This window comes from Buteo buteo, chromosome 13 (assembly GCF_964188355.1).
Source record: "Buteo buteo chromosome 13, bButBut1.hap1.1, whole genome shotgun sequence".
Lineage (NCBI taxonomy): Eukaryota > Metazoa > Chordata > Aves > Accipitriformes > Accipitridae > Buteo > Buteo buteo.
In genome coordinates this window covers 17,398,133-17,421,314 of record NC_134183.1, presented here as the reverse complement: position 1 = coordinate 17,421,314, position 23,182 = coordinate 17,398,133, and the positions used below count along the sequence as shown (strand labels likewise).

The following is a 23,182-nucleotide window of genomic DNA, read 5'->3' as shown; positions in this document are numbered from 1 at the left end:
CATCAGTAAGAACAAGCAGAAATGAAGGTGGGGAGGGGATGAATGGGACTGCTAGAAGCGTTGCACGCAGATGCACCACAGGGGACAGCTGCTGCAGGCGAAGATCACTGTTGCCAAGGGAACAAAAAAAACCCCAATCCAAATCCAAACACGGTTATGGTACAAACAGGTCAATAAGAGCTGAAAATGAGAAGATTTTAACAGCTAGTGATGGGAGATATAAAAGGACTGCTGTGAAATCAAGGGGGCAAAGTGCCAAACAGGTTTCAAGGTAGGGCACGGCTGCTCATAGGAAATACAATGTGACATGGGGAAGAAGACGGTCCCCGAGCCTACAGCTTCTCAGATGTTTACTGCACAAACAGGGGAAACAGCAAACTTGGTATTCTGGGACAGCCCTGGAGCTGAGAGGCCCCATTGGAGCTGGGCGGGTGGAGGAACAACCACGGACACAAGGTCCCTGCAGCTTCTTCTCCCCCACCTCCAGCAGAGAGAGCTGTGAAGAAGATGCAGGCTTAACTTCGTCTTAGGTTTAACCCCATTAAGTCAGTGTGCAGAGTAGGTACCAGCTTGTTCTCAAACAGGACAAGGGAATGCATCGCGTGCGGTTACGCTGAGCAGGGCAAGCGGAGGACCAATATCCATCCTCTCACCCTGCTAATCTGAAAACACAGATGAGTCTTTCCTGCGCCCCATGTGTACAAATCCTTGATGGTCCCTAACACCTCCCCTGCCTCTGTAGGGACCGATGAAGTCACCCTGGGTTTACACCAGTGCTAAGGTGGGATTCAAACCAGGCACCCGGTCCCACTGCCTGCCAGCAGGAAGAATGCTGTGGGTTAGCACCCACCATGCTCAGATCCAGTGGCACATGGCTGGGTTGGGAGGGCACAGCTCTGCTCCCCACAAACACCCTCCTACGCACTCCAAGCCTCATCAACTCCAACAACCAATTTGCCCGGTGATCTGTACGGACGGGACAAGCTCACCGTGGGCTCCATTGACTTCATGCCGGTGCTGGAGCCCAGCTTGAAGTGTTTCACGCCAAGCTGGCGATTCTGGTTATTGTGCATGCCGACAGCCTGGAAAGGGAAACACTGGCCGAGCCCGGGCCAGGCTCATCGGGCCAGCCCCAGCCAAGTGCACACCCAGCCGTCCCAGTGCTCCCAGGAGGGCAGGGGGGCTGGGGGGGGGCCCCACCGCACCGGCGGAGAGAGCTGGCAGCCCCTGTGCCTGGGAAGGGAAGGGAAGGGAAGCACAACTCCCTGGTGTTGATTAAACGGCGGGGGACGCTTGCAGGGGAAGGAAATGGAAAGAGGATCAGGAACTGCATCTGCCTGAACCTCACGCAGTTAAAACAAACTTAGTCTCATGCCCTTGTTCTTCTCATTTTGTTTCAGGTCAGACTTTCCTAAGAAACTTGGAGGTGCAATTTAGGATCCAAGCAGAAAACCGGCTTAATTACTTTAATTATTTTTAAAAATATTAATTATTAATTAGTGCATTTTAATATTAAGACCAAACAGGCACAAAAAACAACATTGCATGACAGCACAGATATTTTAAACAGAAACGAGAGGCTTCAGAAACCTTGCTCATCCTCTAATGAGTTTAACACACACATGGCACAGCATGTTTCCATTGCAAAGCCTTCCCACGTGGCTGAGGGTGCATCTGACTCCAGAAGAAACTGCAATGCCTGGACCTCGAGGTAGGGAAGACCTCCCCCCTCCATTTCTACCACATGCACGCTTATGGTAGTTGCAGGGGGAAAAAGGGGAGGCGAGGGTCATCCAGAACATTGAACCCCTCAGAAAGAGACCATTTCCATTACTGCAAACTTCCCAGCAGTCCCTAATTAGGGAGAATTTGCAGGAATAAATAAACTGGCAGCACTACGCGCATGCACTCCGCTTCCAGATGTGCACGTCTCATTTTCACGTGGTGTCCAAGGCAGGACTGGAAACTCCATCCCCACACAACAAGGGGAGGAGGCAGGCACAGCGTGGGCTCCCCATACCGAGCCCATCCCCACAGCAGCCCCACGGGCGCAAATCCCACTCCATCCCACGTCCCCACGCACATCCCAGCTGCCTTTGGCACTGTCCTTCACCCCTCCGGTGCTCACCATCCCTCTCCCATCACATGGGACCACCGGACCCCCATGGGACCCTCCTGGCCCTGCTGCAGAGCGGGGTGTGAGCCGGGAAAGCAGCTCTTACAGCCACTGCCTCTGCTGCTCTCTCAGCCGCCTGCTCACGACCTTTTCAACCCAAATCTTTCCAGTCATAAATATACCAGCTCATGGCAGGAAACTTGCTTTTCTTATACTTCTCCCCTGCTTCTCAGAGAGACGTTTCCAGCAGCTCGCGCTCCCTGCGCCAGCCCCCAGTTGTTTCTCCCTGCTCCTCTGAGATATTTCAGGCATGCAACAAAATCTGCTGCAGCACAAAGACCCTAAAACTCTCCGTAAAGGCTCAGGAAGTGCCATGAGCTGCAGGTCAGGCCTCGGGAGCAGCTGTACCTCCTGATCCCCCTGCTTACCATCGAATGTTTTATTATTATTATTCCTTTTTGACATAAACCAGTTTGATAAGAACAATTCCCAGATGGAGCCGCAGCCCCACACCCACTCAGCTTCCTCTGGGCAGCGTGGACACAGCGCAGCAGCTCACCGCACAGCGGGAGGAGGACACAAGAGCAGGAGGAAAGGAAGGAGAGGAAGAATGAACACAATTTTCCTTTCCTTTGAAAGGCTTTGGCAAATGCCACCAAATCCACCAGCAGGGATGCTGAGGTGTGGCGGTCAGCATCCACGCAGCACCGAGCACCACCGGCAGCTTCCCCTTTGCTCCAGCTCCAGCATGCAGGGATGGGGAGGGTACACAAGTGAACAGGCATCGTTACCAAAATCCATGGGCTATATGCTCCCGTCTCCACGTGGATGGAAATTTGGGTGCCCCTGGCATCACCCTGTGAATGTCTGGACAGAGGAACCATGCCCTCAGCTCCACCGCCTGCACTGCTGCTGCCAGGAGAGCTTGGCGGGTCCAACACAGGCTGATACATAAAATTAGGCAAGATCCATGCTGTTAACAAACTGCTAGGCTCAGGGAGTGCAAAGGGGAAAGAGATGGACCAGCCTGGACCCAAGGAGGGACCAGCTGCCTTCAGCAAGGGCAGGGTCTGCCTTGGCTTTTACATCTTATTAAATTGTCCTCTCGAAAAGTTTATTACAACTCTTTGACTTACACAAAAGACACAACCAAAGTAATCCCCCACTAACCAGATCCCAGCACAATTAGGCAGGCTCCAGGCTCCCAGCTGGCCGAGCTGTGCTGGGCAGCACTAAAGCAGGAACCCTGAGCTGCGTGTTCAAGGGATCTACCCCAAACACAAGAGGCAGCCCAGGCGCTCAGACTCCAGTCGCCTGTCCTGCTGGAAAAACAGGGCAGGGCAAAGGGAACCACAATCCCCCTCTAACCAGATCTCCCATCAGCACACCAACCTTTGCTCCCCACCTCACCATCTCTCAGATACCCAGCGCTGCTAACACAGACTCAGCCTCTTCTACAGATGCAGAAGTTGCCCAGCTGATTTCAAAATCTGGATTAAAAAAACCTGATTCAACATGCAAGCTTTTAGGGGAATTTCCTTTGACTTCCTCTCCCTTTCACGTGCTCAGGCGCTTCTGCTTGCCCCAGCTCTCGCCCATGCACAGCCCCGTGCCTGCAGGCTCCCTGCCGCAGGGCACTTGTTTCTGCTGAAATTAAATCATTGCTGCAGGAAGGACCTGACGCTGTCACCACCACCCTCAGGCTCACCCTGTCTGCTAGAAGAGACTGTCAACACCAAACCGCATCCAGAGCAGAACAACACTTGGGCTTCCCCCCATCCACGCCTGCCCCAGCACAGATTTCCAAGAGCCATCTCTCAGCACGAGCCACAGCCAGCACACACAGCTGGGGGGACACTGGGGATTTCAGCCTCCAGAAACAAAGAGGATAAAAAAAAAAAAGAAATCAGCTGGGAGATGTGCTGCAAGCAGGCCAAAAGCAGGGGCAATCCAGCATTTGCCCTAAATGGGAAAGGGGCCTGCAAGCGTGCCGGGAACAGAGCACCAGCCATGAAGAGAGACGGCACCAAGCCAGGCAGGAGAGGAGGAGATTTCCAGCAAGCAGTACGAGGGGGAGAGAAACTCTCCACTAGCAATCCCCCAACAAACAGGACAGTGAAACCCTGGAGATGGGCTGAGTTTGGGGGTCCTGGCATAGGGAAAAACTCAGAGACACTTCAGCAGCATCTGTGTTGCCATCAGCTGTGGGACACAACCCTTCCCTGGGCAGTTGTACAAAGCATCTTGCTGTAGGCTGCTGAGCAATTAACTCTGCTGCTTTGGTTTCTAAATGAGGACTGCAGAGTCCCAATGTCCTGAATGAGCAGAGCTGGGTCTGCTCCCTCTCAGGGACAGACAGGGCTGGGTTGTCTCCACTCACACGCAGCCCGTGCTCTGTTTCCACCCATAACCCCTGCGGTCAAGCCCAGCAGGAAAAGGGGAACGGGGCAAATTCCCCTTCCAATGAGATGCGGCCACTGCCATCACACCAAGCCGTGCTGCAATGAGAAGTTCATACGGTGCCCGCTTGTCGTTACCACTTCTCCCATTTCCAGACTCCAGGCAGGCTGTCTCAGCTCGCCACCCCACCTTGCATGCTCTCTGGTGAGCTCAGCCTCACCGTGCTGACTTTTTGTTAATACTTCATCTTAATTTGCAGTGCTAGCGCCTGTAATAGCTACACCAGGTCAGGGAGTATTGGACTACATGTTCCACCAACAGAATTAAACTGCCCTTGTTTAGGAGAAGTTAAAATAAGGTAGAAACAGAATCTGAAATGGTTTTCCTTATAAAGGAATGACAGGAGGAAAACGCTACGTGCATTAAGCATCAGCCCTTCTCGTTCAGCAAGTACTGGCAGTGTCTATAAACTCAAGGGAGATTGTTACTCCCAGACAAGTAATCACGGGGCAGACCAACACAGCCGTGTTTATGTTAACACAAGGGAATAAACTGCCAGACCTGAGCTCTGTCTTTACATACCTTCCTTCTCGCCCCAGCCTCCCCTTGCACCACAGTACCCCTAGTCTGGTTGGTTTAATGACCAGACGACATTCCTGAGAGTCAAATAAAACTGCTCTGCTACCTCAATCCAGTGCCCAGGTGCCTGGGGAGCGCTCCTCTGCGGAAACACGTACCTTGACATATCAGCAACACCCTCCCACAAGAAGGACCCTTAACCACTCCGCGGATGCATGCTGTTGCCACCAGCTCCGGCTGCAGGTCTGCACATCCCTTGCCAGGGGCATCTCATCTGCAGCTCCAGCTCCACTTCTGTAGGTGGTTTCCAAACAAGTCTCCTCCACAACGCTTGCCTGTAACTTGGGAGAGCATTTCCTGCCAGATGGAGGATGGACAGCTATTTCATACACTGCAGAGAAATGCTAATGGTCCAGAGCAGGCCTGGGTGCTTGCTCAGAGCCAAGGATGGTGGCCCAATGCAGAAGCAGGGCTGGGCTGTCTCCATCCTCACCGTTCCCTGCACAGCCCGGGTACTCAGCAAGGTTTGCAAGCATGAGGGCAGAGGCATGCTCTTGTGTGACTTTGGTGAGCCAGGCATTGTGGAAGCAGCTAGAGGCTGATTTGCACATAAGCAGTCAATTACTTGGAGAAAGAGGCGCCCACTTGGTTGCTTGCCAGTCTGCAGACAGATTTAAGACACACGGGAATTGAACCTCCGGTCCAGATATCACTGTGGCCAAACAGGCCACCTCCTTTACTGGCCTCTGGGAGAGCCGCTGGCAGCACAATAAAAGGAGTATTTAGTAAAACTACAGACTTGCTTGAAAAAACTTGAGGACGATGAGCCATTTTGCAGCCAAGCTTCATATAAACACATTGATAATGATGTTAGCATCAGAGCTGGAGATGAATAGGGCTGCACGGCAACAGCAGGCCTCTCTGTCTGCCTCAAGAAAGCCCCTTTCTTGCAATGCACATGTTTAATCCATGATCTGTGTCTGCTGCCAGCCACATTCATACCAAAATCTGCTCACCTCATCTATCTTCTATATATCCACGGATTTAGGTGAGGTGGGAGCACAGGCAGAATCGCAGGGCTCGCTCACAAATTCCACTCTGTTCTGTGATGTCCTGCTCTTTGGTGAAACCTCCCTCCTGTCTTCATTAAACACAGAGTTTAATACACAGATGGAGACCAGTGGTGTTGCACGGGTACAGCACCCTCACATCAGATGTGGCTAAAAGCTTCAGTGTTTTGCAGCTTTGATGAGGTCCCTTGAAACAAACTCTTGGACATGAAAACCCATTTCTCCACCCTATCCAGGGGACATACCTGTTCCCTGCTGTCTCTCAGCGCAGAGAGGCAGGGAGACATCCTAGCACCAAAAGCCAGCATCACATCTTGCTCACAGAGACCCCCCTGCACCATGGCCCCTCTGCACCTCTCTGAGAGGGGCTGTCCCAACTCTGCTCTGTGGACAAGGAACAACCTCACCAACCATGCCAAGTTGCTCATTAGCTGAGATACGAACACACCAGCAACAGCATCAGATCATCCTCGGTCTGCTGAGGATAACATTAGGTTTGAGACACTTGGATTCACTTTTAGTCACGTTGGTGCAGTCCCAGAATAAAGCCGGAATGCTCATCTTCAACGGATCTGTCTTGATTTGGCTGTCACTTCGATTTGCATTGCTCAGCAGCTTTACTGATTGCTTGAGAAAATGCAGGTTTGTGTAGCTCCTGGTCTCTGAGCTCAGTCAACCATGCATTGACTACAGTCAGCTTCATAACTGCACAAGAACATAGACACCAAACATTCATCCTGGCAGAAAAGGAGACAACGTCAGCAGAAGTCAAACTCCTGTAAGTGCACTTGTGAAGACACTTCGCTGAGTTCAAAGACACAACCCTTCCTCCTCAGTTATTGATATCGCCCTACATCATTTACACATGCTGACCAGCTACAGCCTGCCACGATTTTTATGGTCATTCCTGTGTAATAATAAACATTTTATTAAACTATGGAGCAAGCACTCCACAGCATAATGAATATTCATGCTGCCTTCCACAGCAATGAACTGGGATCCCAGCACAGTACAAGGTCTGCAAAGTCTTCCCTACCCGCTTGCAAGGCACAAAAGCGTGGAAGTTGAACAAGGATCAGTATTATCCACTAAACCACAGGATGAGCTTTGCAGGAACTGGCAGGCTGGATTGCTTCCAGTTGCTAAAGAAGGCAAATAGTCCAGCCCAGTTCTCACATGCCAGATATGTTGAGCATCTGCAGACTTGAGAATGTGAAGACAACCCATCCCTGTCCTGAGACTGAGGCAGGCTCCCTCTGCACGCCCTTAGTGATGCACGTTACTCAGAGGCAGAGTGGTACTATCAAGCAATTCTCTTTATTTTCCTGAACTAGGCATTGAAGAAGCATTTTGAACACAGTGCTTTCCTTCTACATCTAGCAAACTTCTGGCTGATAAAGAGCTGGCAAAACTCAAGGAAGGCCAACAAAGGACTAAAGCAATATAAAACCCTCATGTTATAAGGAAACAGCCACAGCCTCTCCACACCGAGGCACAGCCAGGGGTTTGCCTGGAAGGTCTGACCGGAGTTGACATTACGCAGAAGAAGGATAGTTAGCAGGGGATGAACTTGGTATCTTCCAGGGAGAAACATCCCAAGCCAGACACAGTTCTAGATGTTCCACACTGTCTGGGCCTTCCTGAAAAGTTTCCCATCCCAAAGACAAGGACCTCTTTGCATCTCGTTACCACTCCTGATCTTTTACATGACGATAACTTTATCTTCTAGCCACATCCAAAGAGAGACTGGATGTCTGTCTATCTTTCTATCACAAGGGCCCCCCAGCCCACACCAGTCACCCAAGGATGAATTTCCAGCCCCAGCAGTTAAACCTGTTAGGCATTTACAGGTTGTATTTGGTCTGCATTCCCCTTAGGTATTTCTCCTGAGGGAGCTGTAGCACTGCAAGGTCCCATAGGAGCAGCCACAGCATCACCCATCACGCTTCCCGGAGCTCAATTTTGAGGACAACAAAATCTCCCAGCCTGGCAATGAAAGAGCCCTACAATGTGTTATCTGTGCTTTTACTTCCTTTCCCCTCTGACCTTCACACCCAGAGCTGGGAGCTCCTTGCAGCCAAGCCCACTTGGAGCAAGCACTTTCTCAGCTTGAGAGCCAAGAAAAGCCCCTGTGGATTACAGCCTGTTGCTGCATTTGTTGTCAAAAAAGCACAGTGTGTTAGAAATCACTAGAAGGGCAAGGGAATGTTATTTATGACTCAGATTTATCACTACTCTCCTTCCCCAGGGCCCCTGGAAATCTCAAAGTGCCCTGGCTTCAAGGCAAGCCCATGAAACGCAGCTCCCCAAAGCCTGCGTCCTGCTTCTCCACTTTCCCACTCCACCCAGACCCCAGAACTTCCCAGAGGTGTGGCATCTTCCTTTGCCTGTCAGTACAGAGATAAACCTGAACTCCTACAACTTCCTAGACAGAAAAACCTGATCGTGGTGCAGCGGGTGTGCAGGTCCAGCTCCTGCAGCATCCTGAACCAATGGAAAAAGTTCTCCTGAGGATGACCTTTGATGTGTGGGTACCCCAGCCCTGCTGGCTTGAGCCTCTTGCTGTGTCTGAATCAGCTCCCAACAACTTCTTCAGCAGTGGCAGGTGTGGGGCTGACCCAAAGCCACAGCACACACCCCACAGCAGGATCCTGATGGCTTTGCTCTGCCCAAGGTGGCTCCCATCTCTCCCTGATGTCACAGGGCTGCCAAAGCTTCTGGTACAGCTCTGCATCTTGCAAGGGACTGTCAGCAGTTTGCAGATTGCATGTCCCGCCCCCATCTATAAAACAGGGGTGTTTATATAACCCTAGGAAAACGCCAAGCGCAGCAGGATTGCGAGGGAATACACTTTCAGCTGCTGGAGCTGGTGGAGCTCTGACAGCCCATGTCAGCTGAGAATCTGCCTTTAACTCTTAATACTAAAAGGGCAACTTCCTATTTAATGGAAAACAGCAAAGTCCTTGCAGCGTAAGATGTTCCTGTTCACAGCAGATACAGCTGACGAGCAAGGCATTAAATCCAAACGGCCACTTCCAGCGCTTCCTGAGAGAGAGCAGCTCCCCGCAGAGCAAATTCTGCATCTCTACTGGAAAACACCAGGTTTGTTGTTTGTTTTTTTTAAAGCAGTTTCTTTCCAAAGCCAGGAAAAGGACTGAAAACCAGCCTGGTTTTATTGTTTAAGTCCATGCAATATGAATGAGAGGTCTGTGAAGGGGCTATTTTTGATGGGTTATTTTGATGATGGATCTGACATATCTGCTTTAAAAAAAAATCTCATTTGCGAGCAGCAGTCTGCCTCAGAAAGCAGCTTTACAGATATTGGCAGCCCTTGACATTAATTCACTTTCCTAAAGTCAAGAAAAATACTTAAACGATCCAAAAGGCAATGAGGAGGCAAGTCAGGGACCTGGGAGCCAAGATCTAAAGGAATTGGAGGGAAACACGTGACAGTCACCAGGAGTTGAGGACTTCGGACAGGCAGAGGTAGGAACAGAAGATGTACATGTGTTTTGGATGGAGGTGATGCCTCCAAGCCTCACGCATCATCTTAGCCATCCTCACACATATTACCACACTCCATACATCCCACAGCCACTGCTGACCTATGTGGTTTAATGCAATTCCTATTTACTGTTTAAGCAGAAAAGGAAGCGTGAGAGACAGTTCAGTTAACTCAAATGGCTTCTCCCAGATGGACAGAGGCAATTAGGGAACAGTCCTGCTTCTGCCGGTCCTTCCCGCTGGACATGCATTGGCTCCTGAAGGGATGCAGGTATCGTTGTAGCTGGAAGAAGCAGCAACCTGAATTTCAACTCAAAACACAACGTGAACTTCTGCCAAAGTTCAGACAACCTCTGCCCCTTTGGTTTTACACTATCATGCCCTCTGGATTTTAAGCCAGCAGCAGTGAAATTGGATGGTAAAAGCCTACACTTCGGATACATTTGTATGTCAACAGCTAGCACTTTTTATTTAATGGGAAAATCTGTCAGCAGAATGTCCTGAGCGCAACCAAGGTGCCTTTGAACAGTACGTCCGACAGAGAACCGGATTTCCCATGATTTATGCCGTGCAATGCTCGCTGCTCGCTGCTGCCGGGCACAGAGGGGCTCCCACCAGAAACAGGGCACTGGCAGCCACCGAGACAACATGCAGCCTTGTACAAGAGTGAGTTTATCAAAGAAAAGGAATAAGTTACTCGGTTTAGGTGGCTACTTAGTGCTGTACGATGTACCCTTTCAAAAAAGGGTTTCAGAAAAGTGGGGGCCATGCTGTCTGCCCGTTGTTTAGATTCACAGAGGGATCTGTATCACTCTGTGGGTAACCAGCAGCAAAACAAACCTCCTCTTGCTATGCACAGGGTCTGGCAGATGAGCAAAGCTCAGGCAAGCAGGCAAGCCTGAGCTTTACCAGAGATGGAGCGGTGTCAGGGTCTCTGCTGGCCTGCAAGAGGAAACACCATACGCAGTGAGAGAAGGGGGAGGAAGGCATCAAGCCAAGAAAGGGAGAGCTCAGACTGAGTCCCCACCCCTGCTGCTGCAAAGCCCTCCCAATACCTCTCCTTCTGCCTCTCAGGTCCTTTTCTTCAAAATACTCCATTTTTTCTTCCCCCAGGTCTGCAGCACTCCCATCCACACAGTTGCCTCACAGCCCTTCAGCCCCTATGACTAAATCACCTCTGCAGCAGCCGCTGTTGCACATCCCCTTCCTCCACCCTTCGGTCCCCTGCACTGCTGGTTGTCCCCTTCTCGCCTTTGTACAGGGCAAGATCAAGTTTCCTCTCCAGCTGCAGACAAAGGGCCCACTCTCTGAGTAGCCTGGAGATGGCAAGGGGGCTGTGGAGTGGCAACAAAAGTGAGTAGAGGACACCAGAGGTGGGTCTTAACCAATTTGGAGATCAGCTATGAGATAAAAGGCCAGTTTTAGCACCCCAGCTTCTGTACAGCCCTGGGTGCACGTGTGCATCTGCGCCAAGTGAAGACCAATGCCATGACATACTTCTTGCCCTATCATTTTGGAGCAAGGCTGGGACCAGGCATCCAAACCATGTACCTCAGCCAACACTGACGGCATTGCTCAGGACTCAGCAACATTCCTCATATTCTCATAGCACAACCAGTGAATAGCCCAAGTACAGAGCCCAGCACCACCAGTAAAACTAGTCTGCTGGAAAAAACTGATGAGCAAAGGGGCAAGAGCCCTGGAGAACAACCTGCACTTAAGCAGGCCACTCCACTGGGTATCCCAAGGGGTGAAGAGGTACGAGACGAGGAACCAGGAACAGCCTTTTGGGATGGAAATGCTGCCTCCAGCACCTAGCTCTTGCTGCACAGGGGAGCGGGGAGGGAAGGGTTTCCTGGTTTGTGGCCAACACTGCTGTTCCTCTTATGGAGGATATGCCTTCCCCAGGGTGTGTTTCAACTGAGACCATGAGACACACAATTTCCATAGTTCACTTTCCCCCTCCACCCACTGGGAATTTTTCACGTTTTCTGGAAAAAAAACACCACCCCAAAACACAACCAACCAACTGCTCACCAACCATGGCAGTTTCCAACAGGGTCCCCCTCCCTGGAGAGCAGCTGTCAATACAGATGTCAACCAGCTCTTTTTAGGCAGCTGAAGTTGGGTTTGATCAGTTCTCCACTTGAATGGAGTGAAAAATGCGAGAGAGGAAAGAAATGGTAAACATTTTAGGTACTGAAGTCTACCCCTTCCTAGCCCAACAGTTCACCTGCTCTCAAGGTTGCCTGCTTTGCCTCTACCCTGACAAAACAGTGAATGCTTACTTAGACACAAGCCTTCCTGGTGAGTGTTTCTGGAGTGGCAGCTCCAGCCTTGTCGCTCCAAGTGCCATTGACCTCACGAAGCCAAGAGAAGCCACAAGGGAGAAGGAAAGCAATAAAGCAAAATTGCTAAATTCTTTAGGGTTGGGGAGGGGAATCAGGGGACAAATTCGGGGAAATGGCAGGCCCATACCAGGAGATCATCATCTCCAGGGGGAGAGGGGACAATGTTTAAAGACTTCAGGGGAACATCACCAGCAGAAGACAGCAGGGAAGGACAAGTGGGTTTATGTGCCCTTCCATGTCCCTGGTGAACGGAGGACAGTCAGATGGCTCTTGTTGATGAGTGGAGCAGAAAAGAAGAGACACATAAGCTTGTGTTTGGTGGTGCTCTAGCTGTGAACATGGCACTGGCAGGTGATTTTGCACTGCTCAGCACCAGAGTTCCTCCAAAGGAAGCTCTGCCTGCACTTACCATGCCTGTGGTGACCAAGGGACGGACGTCACAGCCTGGGAATAAATCCCATATTCTTGCTCTTTGGCCCATGCTCCTTAGCAGAGATGGATCCAGTGAGTATGATTCGCGTCTCCAGCCTGACGTTCAGCTACTCCCCAGCTCCACATCTCAGGTTAGCACCAGCCATCGCCTCCACCCCATAGGGAGCCTCATCCCAGCCCTGCACGGGGGTGCTGACATCTCAAAGGGGTCAAATTCCCAGCTTTATCATGACAAATCCCTCGCAGCTGTCTAGCAGAGGATCCTGAAGTGCCTATGAAAAGCGGAAAGTATCTACCTCATTTTCCATATAGGAAGTTAGAGCACACGTGTTAAATGATTTACGCAAGGATACAGAGCGATTTAGTGGAAGAGCAGGAAAAGGACTCCAAGAGCCCAGCTTCTAATTGCCAGGAGAGCATTCCCTCCTGGCGCAGCTTAAATCCCAACTCATTGGTAAATAAAAGCTGTGCCAAAAAGCAGATCTGTTTAGGAGAGGGGCACGCAGATGCTTTTAGCAACGTAGTGAGAACTATCTATCTATTTTCGCTGAATAAAATCCCTCCATATACGCACGTATCAGAATTTACTGTCCTCTCCTGTAACCCTCAGCAGCTATTTGCCTTTTTTACAGCCGAACACAACTGCACTCGCTTTCGGAGGTGAAATCCAAGCCGGCGGCCGCAGGGAGCTCCCGGGGGACCCGCAAGCCCCCGGCAGGGGATGAGCGATGCGATCGCGGGCAGAGGTTTGGAGCAGGGGGAGAGGCCGGCAGCCCCCTCCGGTCTCCCAACCCCCGATCCCCACCGGAGGCTCCGCTCCGCCCCGGCAGCCGGCGGGGAAGCGGACACCGCCATCTAACGGCCCCGGCCCGGCCGGCTCCAGCCCCCGGGAGCTGGGGTTTGGCAGGGAAAGAGGCAGCACCCAGAGCATCTCCTGCCTGGGGTGGGTGCCGGCGGACAGGCCCCCTCCCGCCCCGCAGCGAGGAGCAGGGTGCGCATCCCAGCATCGCCGCTTCCCCAGGGTCCGCGTTCCCTGCCCTGTCCACGGGACCGGGGGTCACAGGAGCTGCTGGGGGTAGGTTATCCCCGCCTGGCCCACGGGCACCCCTGTTCCCAGCCTCGATGCACCCCTGGGGATGAGTTGCTTTGAGTTGTGACTCAAAAAGATGCAAGACTGAAGCCTCTGGGGATGACGATATCCACCCTTAGCCCACTGGAAACCAGGGACCAAGATTGCTGGGACATAGCTGCTGATAACCTTACTTGAAATGTGGGATAACCCCCCTGGGATCTTGCAAAGTCAGACCAGGGACCTCAGTCATCTGGCCCCAGCAGGTACGTACTTCTTGGAGGCATTCAGGTGGTTGGTGAAGCCAACCAAGACGCTTCTTAGGTAGGGATCCCTTCCACATATGTGCTAAAAAAGCAGCAAGGAGTTTCTGGAGCGCTCTTTACAGGGTATAAGTTTGCAAAGGCCAGCTGAAGCAGTTCAAAAAGTCTCTTCTCTCTCCTTTACAGGCAGTGTAGTCAAGGAAACGGGTCTCTGGACTGGGAAGTGGGAGATCTGAGGCTGATCATTTGTGCAGCCCCAGGCAATCCACTATGTCTCTGTACAAGTCATCAGGACCTTCTCTCCAGGTACACTCACAGCAGTCATCACCCAAAAACTCTGACCAGAGCCAGGGTCCCTACAGCACTGTCACAGCAACAGCAGTAATGGAGCGGTCCACACAAAACACTCCTGGGCAGGAGAAAGCATCACCATGGTCTGGGACGAGCCTCCCAAGTCCAGATTCCCACCAAGCCAGGCAGCAGGGTACCAGCAGTACGATGCTCTATACTTCCAGCACCACTTAGATGAGAGGATCTTGAAAGCTCTTTGCTTATAGCCTGGGTAGAGACAGGGACCAGCTGGTACAACAGCTCATGGGCTGGTCAGCACCAGGTGCTTCTGAGGAAGGTGCAGAGATAAAGACCCTCACACAGGACCAGGCTGTTCCCCTGAGCTCAAAGAGGGACATGCCCAAACCTCAAAGTCCAAGCAAACATCTCAGAGACAGCGAAATGTGGAGAGCCTGTGACTTGCTGTAGCTCCAGAAGTCAGTGGCACAAGGACAAAATCCCAGACCCAGGCACCAAAAGCAGCCTTACCCACACCGCTGTGTGGCCCTGCCCAACATGACTGCTCTCACCAGTCTGATGGTAAAGCAGAAAGGGGCCCTGGGCTCAAAGCCTGGGTCCAAGTCCTGATCCAGGCTTCCCAACCTGCAGTTTCACACCATTTGACTCCCCAGGAGCTGTCTTCCAGCTTCCCAAGTGTCCCTCAAAGCAAGCATCCCTGCCAAGCATTCAGGATTTTAACTCTTTCCATTTGTCCCTCTAAACCACCCAGATGGACCCAAACACACATCACCCTTGACAAAGGCTCTGGCTTCATCAGGGATGCTCAGCCACTGTGAGTTCCTCCATCCTGTGTATGCTGGGCAGGCCTGGTGCTCCCTGCCACTGCAAGGGATCAAGTGCTCAGAAAACACCCAGCACCTACCGAGCACATGCCCCCAGCCCCAAAACACCCATGTCAGCCTCCCTCCTCATCAGCAAGGTCTTGCCTACGTCAGCAAAGCCCCTGCTCCGGCACCATGACTAAGAGCTTGAAGTACGTAGCCCTGGAAAGCAGCAGCATGTGAAACTAATAAAAAAAGCAGCATCTGGAAGGAAAGGAGAGTGTGTTACATGCAGGCAAGCAGTGCCAGCTGGCAGAGGGTGGGCTGCCAGCAAGGGGGTGCCACAGGCATATACAGATGCTGCCCCAAGTTGGGAAGTCACAGAGGGAGAGCCCAGCATGGGGGCAGTCAGGGAGAGAGTCATTTCTGACTATATGGACCAATACCTTCATTAGCAGCCTCACTTGAGGGTGCCCACACTTCTATGCCTTGACCCCACTTCTCCAAACCCAATGGGATTTTGAAGAATCAACATTTCAGACAACAAAAGAACCAAAATACTAGTATTTCTCTACTCCAGTGTGCCAGAGATCAAACTTGGTTGTCTTGATGATATAGTTTAATTTTCCAGATCAGACAGCCAGGAGTGACATGCAAACAAACCTTTATTCCTGCAGCCTCAAGCTACAAACTTCCTGCCAGTTCATGGTCAAAGCTGCAGCCTGGAGACGTTGCAGAGCTAATGGCAGGCTCCCCCACAAAACCTGCATCCAAGCAATCATGCTTATCACTCCCCAGATTGGCTTCACTGGAAACCAGAATTTGCTCCAAGAGTGACTGCTTTAGTTTATAAGTTATCTGGTAATGATGTAATCACAAAATTAATACAGACCTGTTTATGTTGCACCAACTTCACATGGACATAGAGCAGGCCAAGGAAAAAAGATTTTTAAAAAAATCTTAATTTTCATACAAGAAAGACATTTTTTACAGTGAGAACAATCAATCACTGGAACAACCTTCCCAGGGACATGGTAGAGTCCCCACTGCTAGAGGTTTTCAAGATGAGATTACCTAGCACCATGTCCAATCACATCTAGGCTCTCTTTCCCATGAATGGCTGGACCAGGTGATCTTTTGAGGTCCCTTCCAACTTGGGCTGTTTTGATTCTATGAAAAAAACACACTTTCAGGTTTATTGCGTGATTATTGCTTGTAAAACTAATGCATTTTATTTACCTGTAAAATCATTCCCGTTCTCCCCAAGCCACAAAACAGAGCTGTTTATAAGTCTCTAACAACACTCTCAGCATCAGTATCCCATCGCTCTTTTGAACGTTACACTGACGGGCTATTTCACTTCACCTGCCACTCAAACAGCAGCTCCATCCAGCAGCAAGGGCTCACAGATTTCCTGTGGTGGGGATGCAGTACCCGGGTGCTAGCACAGGACAAATAAATGTAACAGCAGCCTGAAGTGCTAGAGGAGAGGCAGAGGGGGTGCCGTATCCCACACAGAGATGACCATGGGGACATTAATTCTCAGGGTTGGTACTTAGGAGGGAAGCTGCCCTTGCAAACAGAAACCATTGAGAAAAAGTAGTGGGCACAGCCCAAGAAACTCAGTATAAAGGGGTCATTGTCCATGCATATTGGTTAAGCATATATGTAATGGATGCTGTCTCCATCAGCTGTTCAGAGTAGCCATCAAGCACTAGTAGTCTCTGTGGAACAGCTTCAGACCCCATGCACATGCCCACTTTAGAGACTCATGACTCCCTTTGCTGCAGTGTAAGAACAGCTTGGAGTTTCCAGCTGCACTTCTGAGCTCCTCCACGCAGGCAGGCACTGCTACAATCCCTCCTTTGCCTACAAAGAGCTTCAGCACAGAGACCCAAACACCCAAAATCAAAGGGTAATAGGAGCACAAATACCTTTTCCCAATGACTTACAGAAAATCTGGGGCAGAGCAAGAAATTTCACCTAAATTTTCTCAGGTATAAGACTGCTCCTAAAATGGGACTCGCTGCCCCCATCAGGACCTTCCCTACTGCCCGTATGATGCCAGGGTCTGGTTGCAGAGCCCTGAGCCCGACTACAATACACAGCATGAGGCATCGCTGCTCTCTAACAAATTATTCTGTCCATTAGTTACAGCTGCAAGTACCGCATAGAGAAGCCAACAGGACACAGATATTGTGCTTCTGAGATCATTAAGGCAACTAAAGACATGTGTTGACCCAGACATACTTCCCTAACTACGTACTTGCTCCTACTCAGCCTTATGGTATGCTGGACCTTGGAAGCGCCCTGACTTGCATGAGAAATGTCCTCCCTTGCCACAGCAGCATGGGAATCGCTCTGCTGGGAGGCTCCGAGTCATCCAGCAAAGCACGAAGCAGGAGGGCAGGCAGCAAAGGAGCTCCTGCCCTGGGGTTAGCCAAGTTCAACAGAGCGGTGTCGAGAAGCATTACCTGTGCTGTCAGGCGAGAGATGAGTTGTGCCCCACAATGGGATTGTATTTAATGGAGATGAGCAGAAATTCCAGCAGATTTAAGAGCAGACATCAGGAAATGGATAATACTTTATACCTTGACATGCCTCAGACAACTGCGGGAATGCATCCGCTGGCCAGGCAGGAGCAGGCAGCCAAGAGTGGGCTGGGAGCAGCACGGAGCATGCTGCGAACACAACTGTCTGCAGAGGCAACTCCGCAGCCTCATGAAACGCAAACCCTTCCCTGAGAGAGGGCCTGCATGGACCTACTAGTAAATGAGCCGAAACCCACAGTCACAACAGGTTACTACAGAACATCTGGGATGAAGTGCTTGAACAAAAAACTTGGGCGAAAAAAGCTGCAGGTAGTTTTTACAGTGCATAGCATGCAAGCCCACAGCCTCGGGGGACAGGGCATCGCACACTGCGGCAAACCATGGGGGTCAGCACCAGGCAGGGACACGAGTGGCAGGACACTGGCAGCAGAAGGGAGGGCTAAGGGCAGACCAACAGCCACCAGCAAAGGCAGGACAGGCAGGAAGGTGTCCCTGGGTGCCAGGGCTGGATGAATGCAGTGGGATCTAACAGGAGGTAGAACCATCCAGACTGTAAATGCCTGAGCTGGTGTCCCACATGTGCGACGTGCTGCAAGTCAGAGGAAAAAGAAAAACATTTGGTAAAAGAAGGTGTATAGTTAGAAGACCACTAAAAAGAAACGTGTCAGGCTTTTATCTGCTATTTCCTAGGAATAACAGGGACACCAAGAAACCTGAGAACAGAAAAGATAGCTAGGGTGATCAGAAGCAACCCCAACACCTCTGCCCTGCTACACGCATTGTATAGATTAACTTTTATTTAAAAAAAAAAAAAAGAAACAAGCACATTCCCTCCCAACAAAGCTTCACACCCCCAGCATTCACATACAGGGTCACTACTTTCCTTTTCTGCTGCTCAGTCCAGGCACATGGTGCTTCCCGTGTGGCTCTGAGGACCACTGAAGATGCTGTCTTGTTGCATTTAGTCTGAGAAGTGCTGCCTGCACAGCCTCTGCAAGCCACATGCTGCAAATAGGGGCCGTCTCCTTGCTGCTTGGATCATTTAGGTGCATAGTATGATGTATAAAACCATGTTAAACTCTGTACGAATACGCACACACAAACATATCCATAGTGGATATGTAACTGAAAGATTAAGAATGATCACCAATGGGTTAATAAAGAGTTCACCCTTCTTTCTGGAGTTCAGCAGATTACATGCACCTACAGCACGCTCAGCTGCCTGCTACTGGGCCCTGCCTAACATATGCCACTCATTGCAGTCAGGTGTTACAATCACCTCCTCCTCATCATTTGTTAACTCTTAAAATGAGTTTTCACAGTGCAATTTCAAAAGTGACATTACTAATTTACCTGGGAGCTCAGACCTCTTTTCTCATCACGGTTGCACCCATCCTGCCACCCCACCATCGCAGTCACCAAAACCCCACCGCTTGGGGTGCCGCAGGCCCTTGCTTTTCATTTAAGAAGAAGTAAGAGGGCCCATGGCATTAAAGATTAAGGCTTCATAGAAAGATCTGGACTAGTCAAAAGAGCCATCTGCTAGCGAAAGACAGGAGAGCCATCTCCAGGCTGTTGCCACCAACACAATCTGACAAGGCAGAGAGAAGGGGCAGATGTGAAGAACAGAGCAGCCCCAGAGCACAGCTCCCTGGCCCCAAAAGCATTGGAGAAGGATGCCTGGAAACCAATTAATTTAGAGCTAAGGCTTTTCAGGCAGTATTAGCTTGTGGAATTGTATGAGAGAGAGTTTAACCAGATTAAAAGGGACTAGCAGGTTATATGAGATTGTGTTTCTTATACGGGCACCCACAGGCACCACCCGAGACTGGTGCCTTGTCACAGAGACCGAGGAAGACCCTCGCTACCCTGGAGCTGGCAGCGACCCAGGCACAGACCTACAGCATCACCTCGCACCTTGAATGCCTTCCCCTGAAGCATGGGGGAGATGGGATCCTGGATAGGGGACACCACTGCGTGCAAGAAAGCTTGAGCTCTCCCTGGGCAGAGGAGACCCCGCAGGACATGCCAAGCTCCAGCAGCTGTGGGAAAGAAGCCCTCAAAGAAGAGGCCAGGCCCAATTCCCACCCGCCCTGGGGGGCCCTTGCCCCATCCAGCAGCCCCACACTCAGCTCAGGAGTCAGCTATTCCCACCCACAGCAGACTATTAATTAAAAGCATGTTTAGGGCCAGAACAGTGCCTGGGATGCAGCCCCCAGCGCTGCACAGATCTGCTTTCATCTGAGTCATCTTTTGGTTAGTCACTAAAGCCAAGCCCCAGCTGTCCCGCTGCCCGCACCAGGAGCACTGCCTGCATGGCCACAGCCCGGGGGGAGCCCAGGACAGGCTGAGCTCTGCTCCCTGCACCTCTCCTCCACCAGCATGGCACTGCCGGAGCCCACGGCCCCGTGAGACCCTCGGAGCACATCGGCTGGCACAGCCCGCTCGCATGCTGGCAGCGGCAGGACCAGCATGAGCCGAGCAGCTCACCCTGCGAATCCGTGCTGTGCCACAGACCTGGGAGCCAACTGTATGACCTGGTGATATTGTCACTTTTGTGCCCAGAATCTCCTTGAGCACAGGTTTGCTCTGTCCCTGTGCACAGGTTTAGCATTCCCTCTGACACTGCCATGGCTGAGCAGCTTTCCCTGCTTGCGCTGACCCCTCCAAGCAGGGACCTGCGGAGAAGACCCAAGACCAGCCCTTCGGCTCATCTATTCCCCCATCCCATATTTCACGCTGGAGCTGCATATTCAGAAACACTACCGAGATGGCCTGCACGGCTCTGGGGTCCCACGCAGCACACTCGTGCTTGAGCGAGCATAGAGCAGCCGTGTTTATCATCCCACACCAAGCCCCCAGGCACAACCGCCTTAGGTGAAGGCACAGACCACGCTTACTTAAGCCTGGCCCAGGCCACCGAGCACGCCCACGTGCCCTGCCTGCCGCCTGCCTCCCTGCCCGCAGCTCAGCCGCATCTGAACCACCCACAGAAAAGCCCGTTCCAGCAGAGGTCAGTGAAACATGTACGTGCTCGGACATCAGCGTTTTGCAAACGTGCTGCCAGGGGTTAGCAAGAGCTCTTGCCTCTTTGCACAAAGACACCAGCCCAGGGTCTTCCTGCCCATGGGGTCCCTGGGTGCTGCACACCCTGGGAGCGGGTGACAGCCAGCCCGAGCACAAGGGCTCTGGGCTCCTCGCAGCAGCTGAACACAATGTGCAGCTCAAGGCTGAGAAAAAAACCCACCTTGGAGGCTTTTCTGGAACAAAGACCCCCAGATCGCATCACTAGGGAGTCCCCTTTCTCACCAACCACCCTTTGCAAAGCCCCCCACCGCCTCTGCGTGGAGGGAAGGGACCCAGCGAGGGTGTGACAGGAGATGCAAAAGGCCAAACCGCAGTGGGACCAAACCGTCCCTGCCTAGCAGAGGCCCGCACGCAGCAGCAGAGGCTCTCCAGCCCAAACGCCCTGCGCTGCTGAAACACCCACCAGGCTCTGAGTTATGAGCAGCTCTCAGGAATGCTTTGAAGTGGCTCAAACCAGAGGAGAAAGCACAAGCAAGAGAGATGGAGAGAGGGACGGGAAGGTGCCATCTGCGCTCTCCAGAGGCAGTGGGGAGCGGAGGATGCTCCTGCAGGTAAGTCCTCGTCCAGGGGCACCGGGTGCTCTCAGCACGTCCTCGGACAGGGCCCAGCGGGTCTGGTACGGGCCAGCCATGGGAGCAGCTTTCCCTGGCCACAGTTTCGCTCCACCCTGGCTTGAGCGTTTCCTCTCATCCCTGTGGTTTCCCTCCCAGCGCCAGTGCCCAGCAGCCAGCTGGGAACGCCCAGGAGAAGAGGCCTCGTGCCTCTCCGGGGCTGCCATGCCGGAGGAGGGCAAGCTGTGCCATACCACAAGACCCACCATTGGGCTGCAGCACACCGGGGCTGCCGATTTTGGCGCAGACAACCCCTCCCTCGCTCTCCCTCTTTGATGCCGGCCGTGTCCCACTCGTGCGCGTGGAGAGCAAGCCTTGTGGGTGATGCCACACCACCTGTCCCCTCTCCCTGCAAACAGTTACAGTCGCGGCCGTCCCAGAAGCAGCTCGCTGCCACGCTGCTCCCCGACAGCTGGATGTAACCGGGAACAGTTTTTGGAACCGCTCAGGCACGCACCATTAGGTAGAATTTGCAGGGAAGCTGAGGAATTAAATGAAGTTATTCATTCCTTCGCTTACCCCCCCCCCCATCCTCCTCCCCACCCAAACACCCCCACACATGGCCAGCAAGGTGAAGCACACGCCGGGCCGCCGACCACCGGCACTGGCATCGCACAAGCAACAGCCGCCGGACACGCAGGCAGCTCCTGCCCAGCCAGCCAGGCAGGATGGGAGGGCAAAAGCTGGGGGAAGATACTTTGGCAAGCAGGGAAAGCTCAACCACAACACACACACACAAACTCAGGAGCCAACCTTCAGAGCAGAAACGCGTCTCCATGCCAAGAGCTCGGCTATTTTCCTCCCTCTTCCCGGCTTGCAGCTCTGAGCTAACAGGCTCAGCATTCATCCCCCCGCGCCGTGCGGCACATGGGAGCAGAGGAGGGGGGAGCGAGAGACTCAAATGAAATCCAGACCTAGAAAGCAGTTTCTTTTTCCCCCCTGCTTCCCCCTTCGCCACCCCCCCCCCCCCCGCCTTCTGCTGGAACCACCTTCTGTCTAGAGGGCTCAGGAGGATGGGGGAAAAAAAAAAAAAGAAAAAAAAGAGAAATGCAGAAAGGAAGCGTTGCAAAAAAAAAGAAATAAATAAAGGAATCGGCTGAAATCCACTCGGAGCGTGGCTGTTTCTCTTCTTAAAGTGCAGAAGCTGCTGGAAAGGTAAGAGGGCACAGGCAGAATATAATATATTAAAAGATCAATAGCCTACCTGAAATCCGGTCCCTCTCCATTACTACAGGATATATTTAGCATCCGCGTGTCACGGCCGTCCCTTTTTTCGGTGGCGTCCCCTTCTTTCCCCCACTCTCCCTCCCTCCTTGCCTTGCCTCCTCCTCCTCCTCTTCCAAAAAAAGCTCTTTGTCTGGTCTAATTTCTTCAATCTGTTGCAATCATGAATGCATCCAAATTACCACATTTCCATGTGCTGATCATATGTTTGTGCTCCAAACTAAAGTAGCTTTGTCTCTTTGAAATGAAATGGAAGAGTAAGAGAGGAAGAGAAAGGAGGAAGAAAAAAGGAAAAGGGGGTGCATGACCCGAAAAATCCTGTAACTCCCTGAAATACTCCACCAGGCGCAGGAAAACTGGAAATCCCGAGTCCTCTGTGAAACAGTCTTAAAGCTACAGCATGCGAGTGTCCAGGGGAAAGCTCCAGCCTCTACAGCTCCCTCTTGATATCCACCAGGAGATGCTTAAGGAACTTGGCTCCTCGCAATAACAGAGCGAACAACTCATCCAGCTTCTCAAATCTCTCCCTTCTTCCCCAGTCTTATTTTCCTGCTATTTCCTCTATCCCCTCCTCCTTCCTTGGCTCCAGCATTTTAAAAGAGCGCTGATCCTGCACGTTCCCCCACCCTGCCAGGTCTGAAGTTTCGATTCATGCATAAACTATTCGGCTGATGAAGGCTGACTTCATTCCAAGCACAGCATCATGGGTTGCTGCTGCTGCTACCAGGCAGGACCTGAGCGCCGCACATGTTTACTCGCCCTGTGCAACCCACTGGAGAGCTTCGCCGCCAGCCCTGGCACCGAGCCCCCAC

At 52.0% G+C, this 23,182-nt stretch overlaps 1 protein-coding gene across 2 annotated transcripts in view; it reads right to left on the bottom strand.

Annotated features, from left to right (window-relative positions):
* The window catches only part of SEPTIN9 (septin 9), a 105,759-nt gene extending 82,903 nt beyond the window's left edge, over positions 1-22,856 (bottom strand). Inside the window, exon 1 of one of the 2 annotated variants that reach the window (XM_075044907.1) lies at positions 22,351-22,856. In XM_075044907.1, the coding sequence (XP_074901008.1) occupies positions 22,351-22,372 (22 nt within the window). In that variant the 5' untranslated portion in view covers positions 22,373-22,856. Of the gene's footprint in view, positions 1-21,899; positions 22,315-22,350 lie in introns of those variants that run through there. The other variant, XM_075044905.1, reaches the window with a different exon arrangement.
* Between the last annotated feature and the right edge of the window lie 326 nt (positions 22,857-23,182).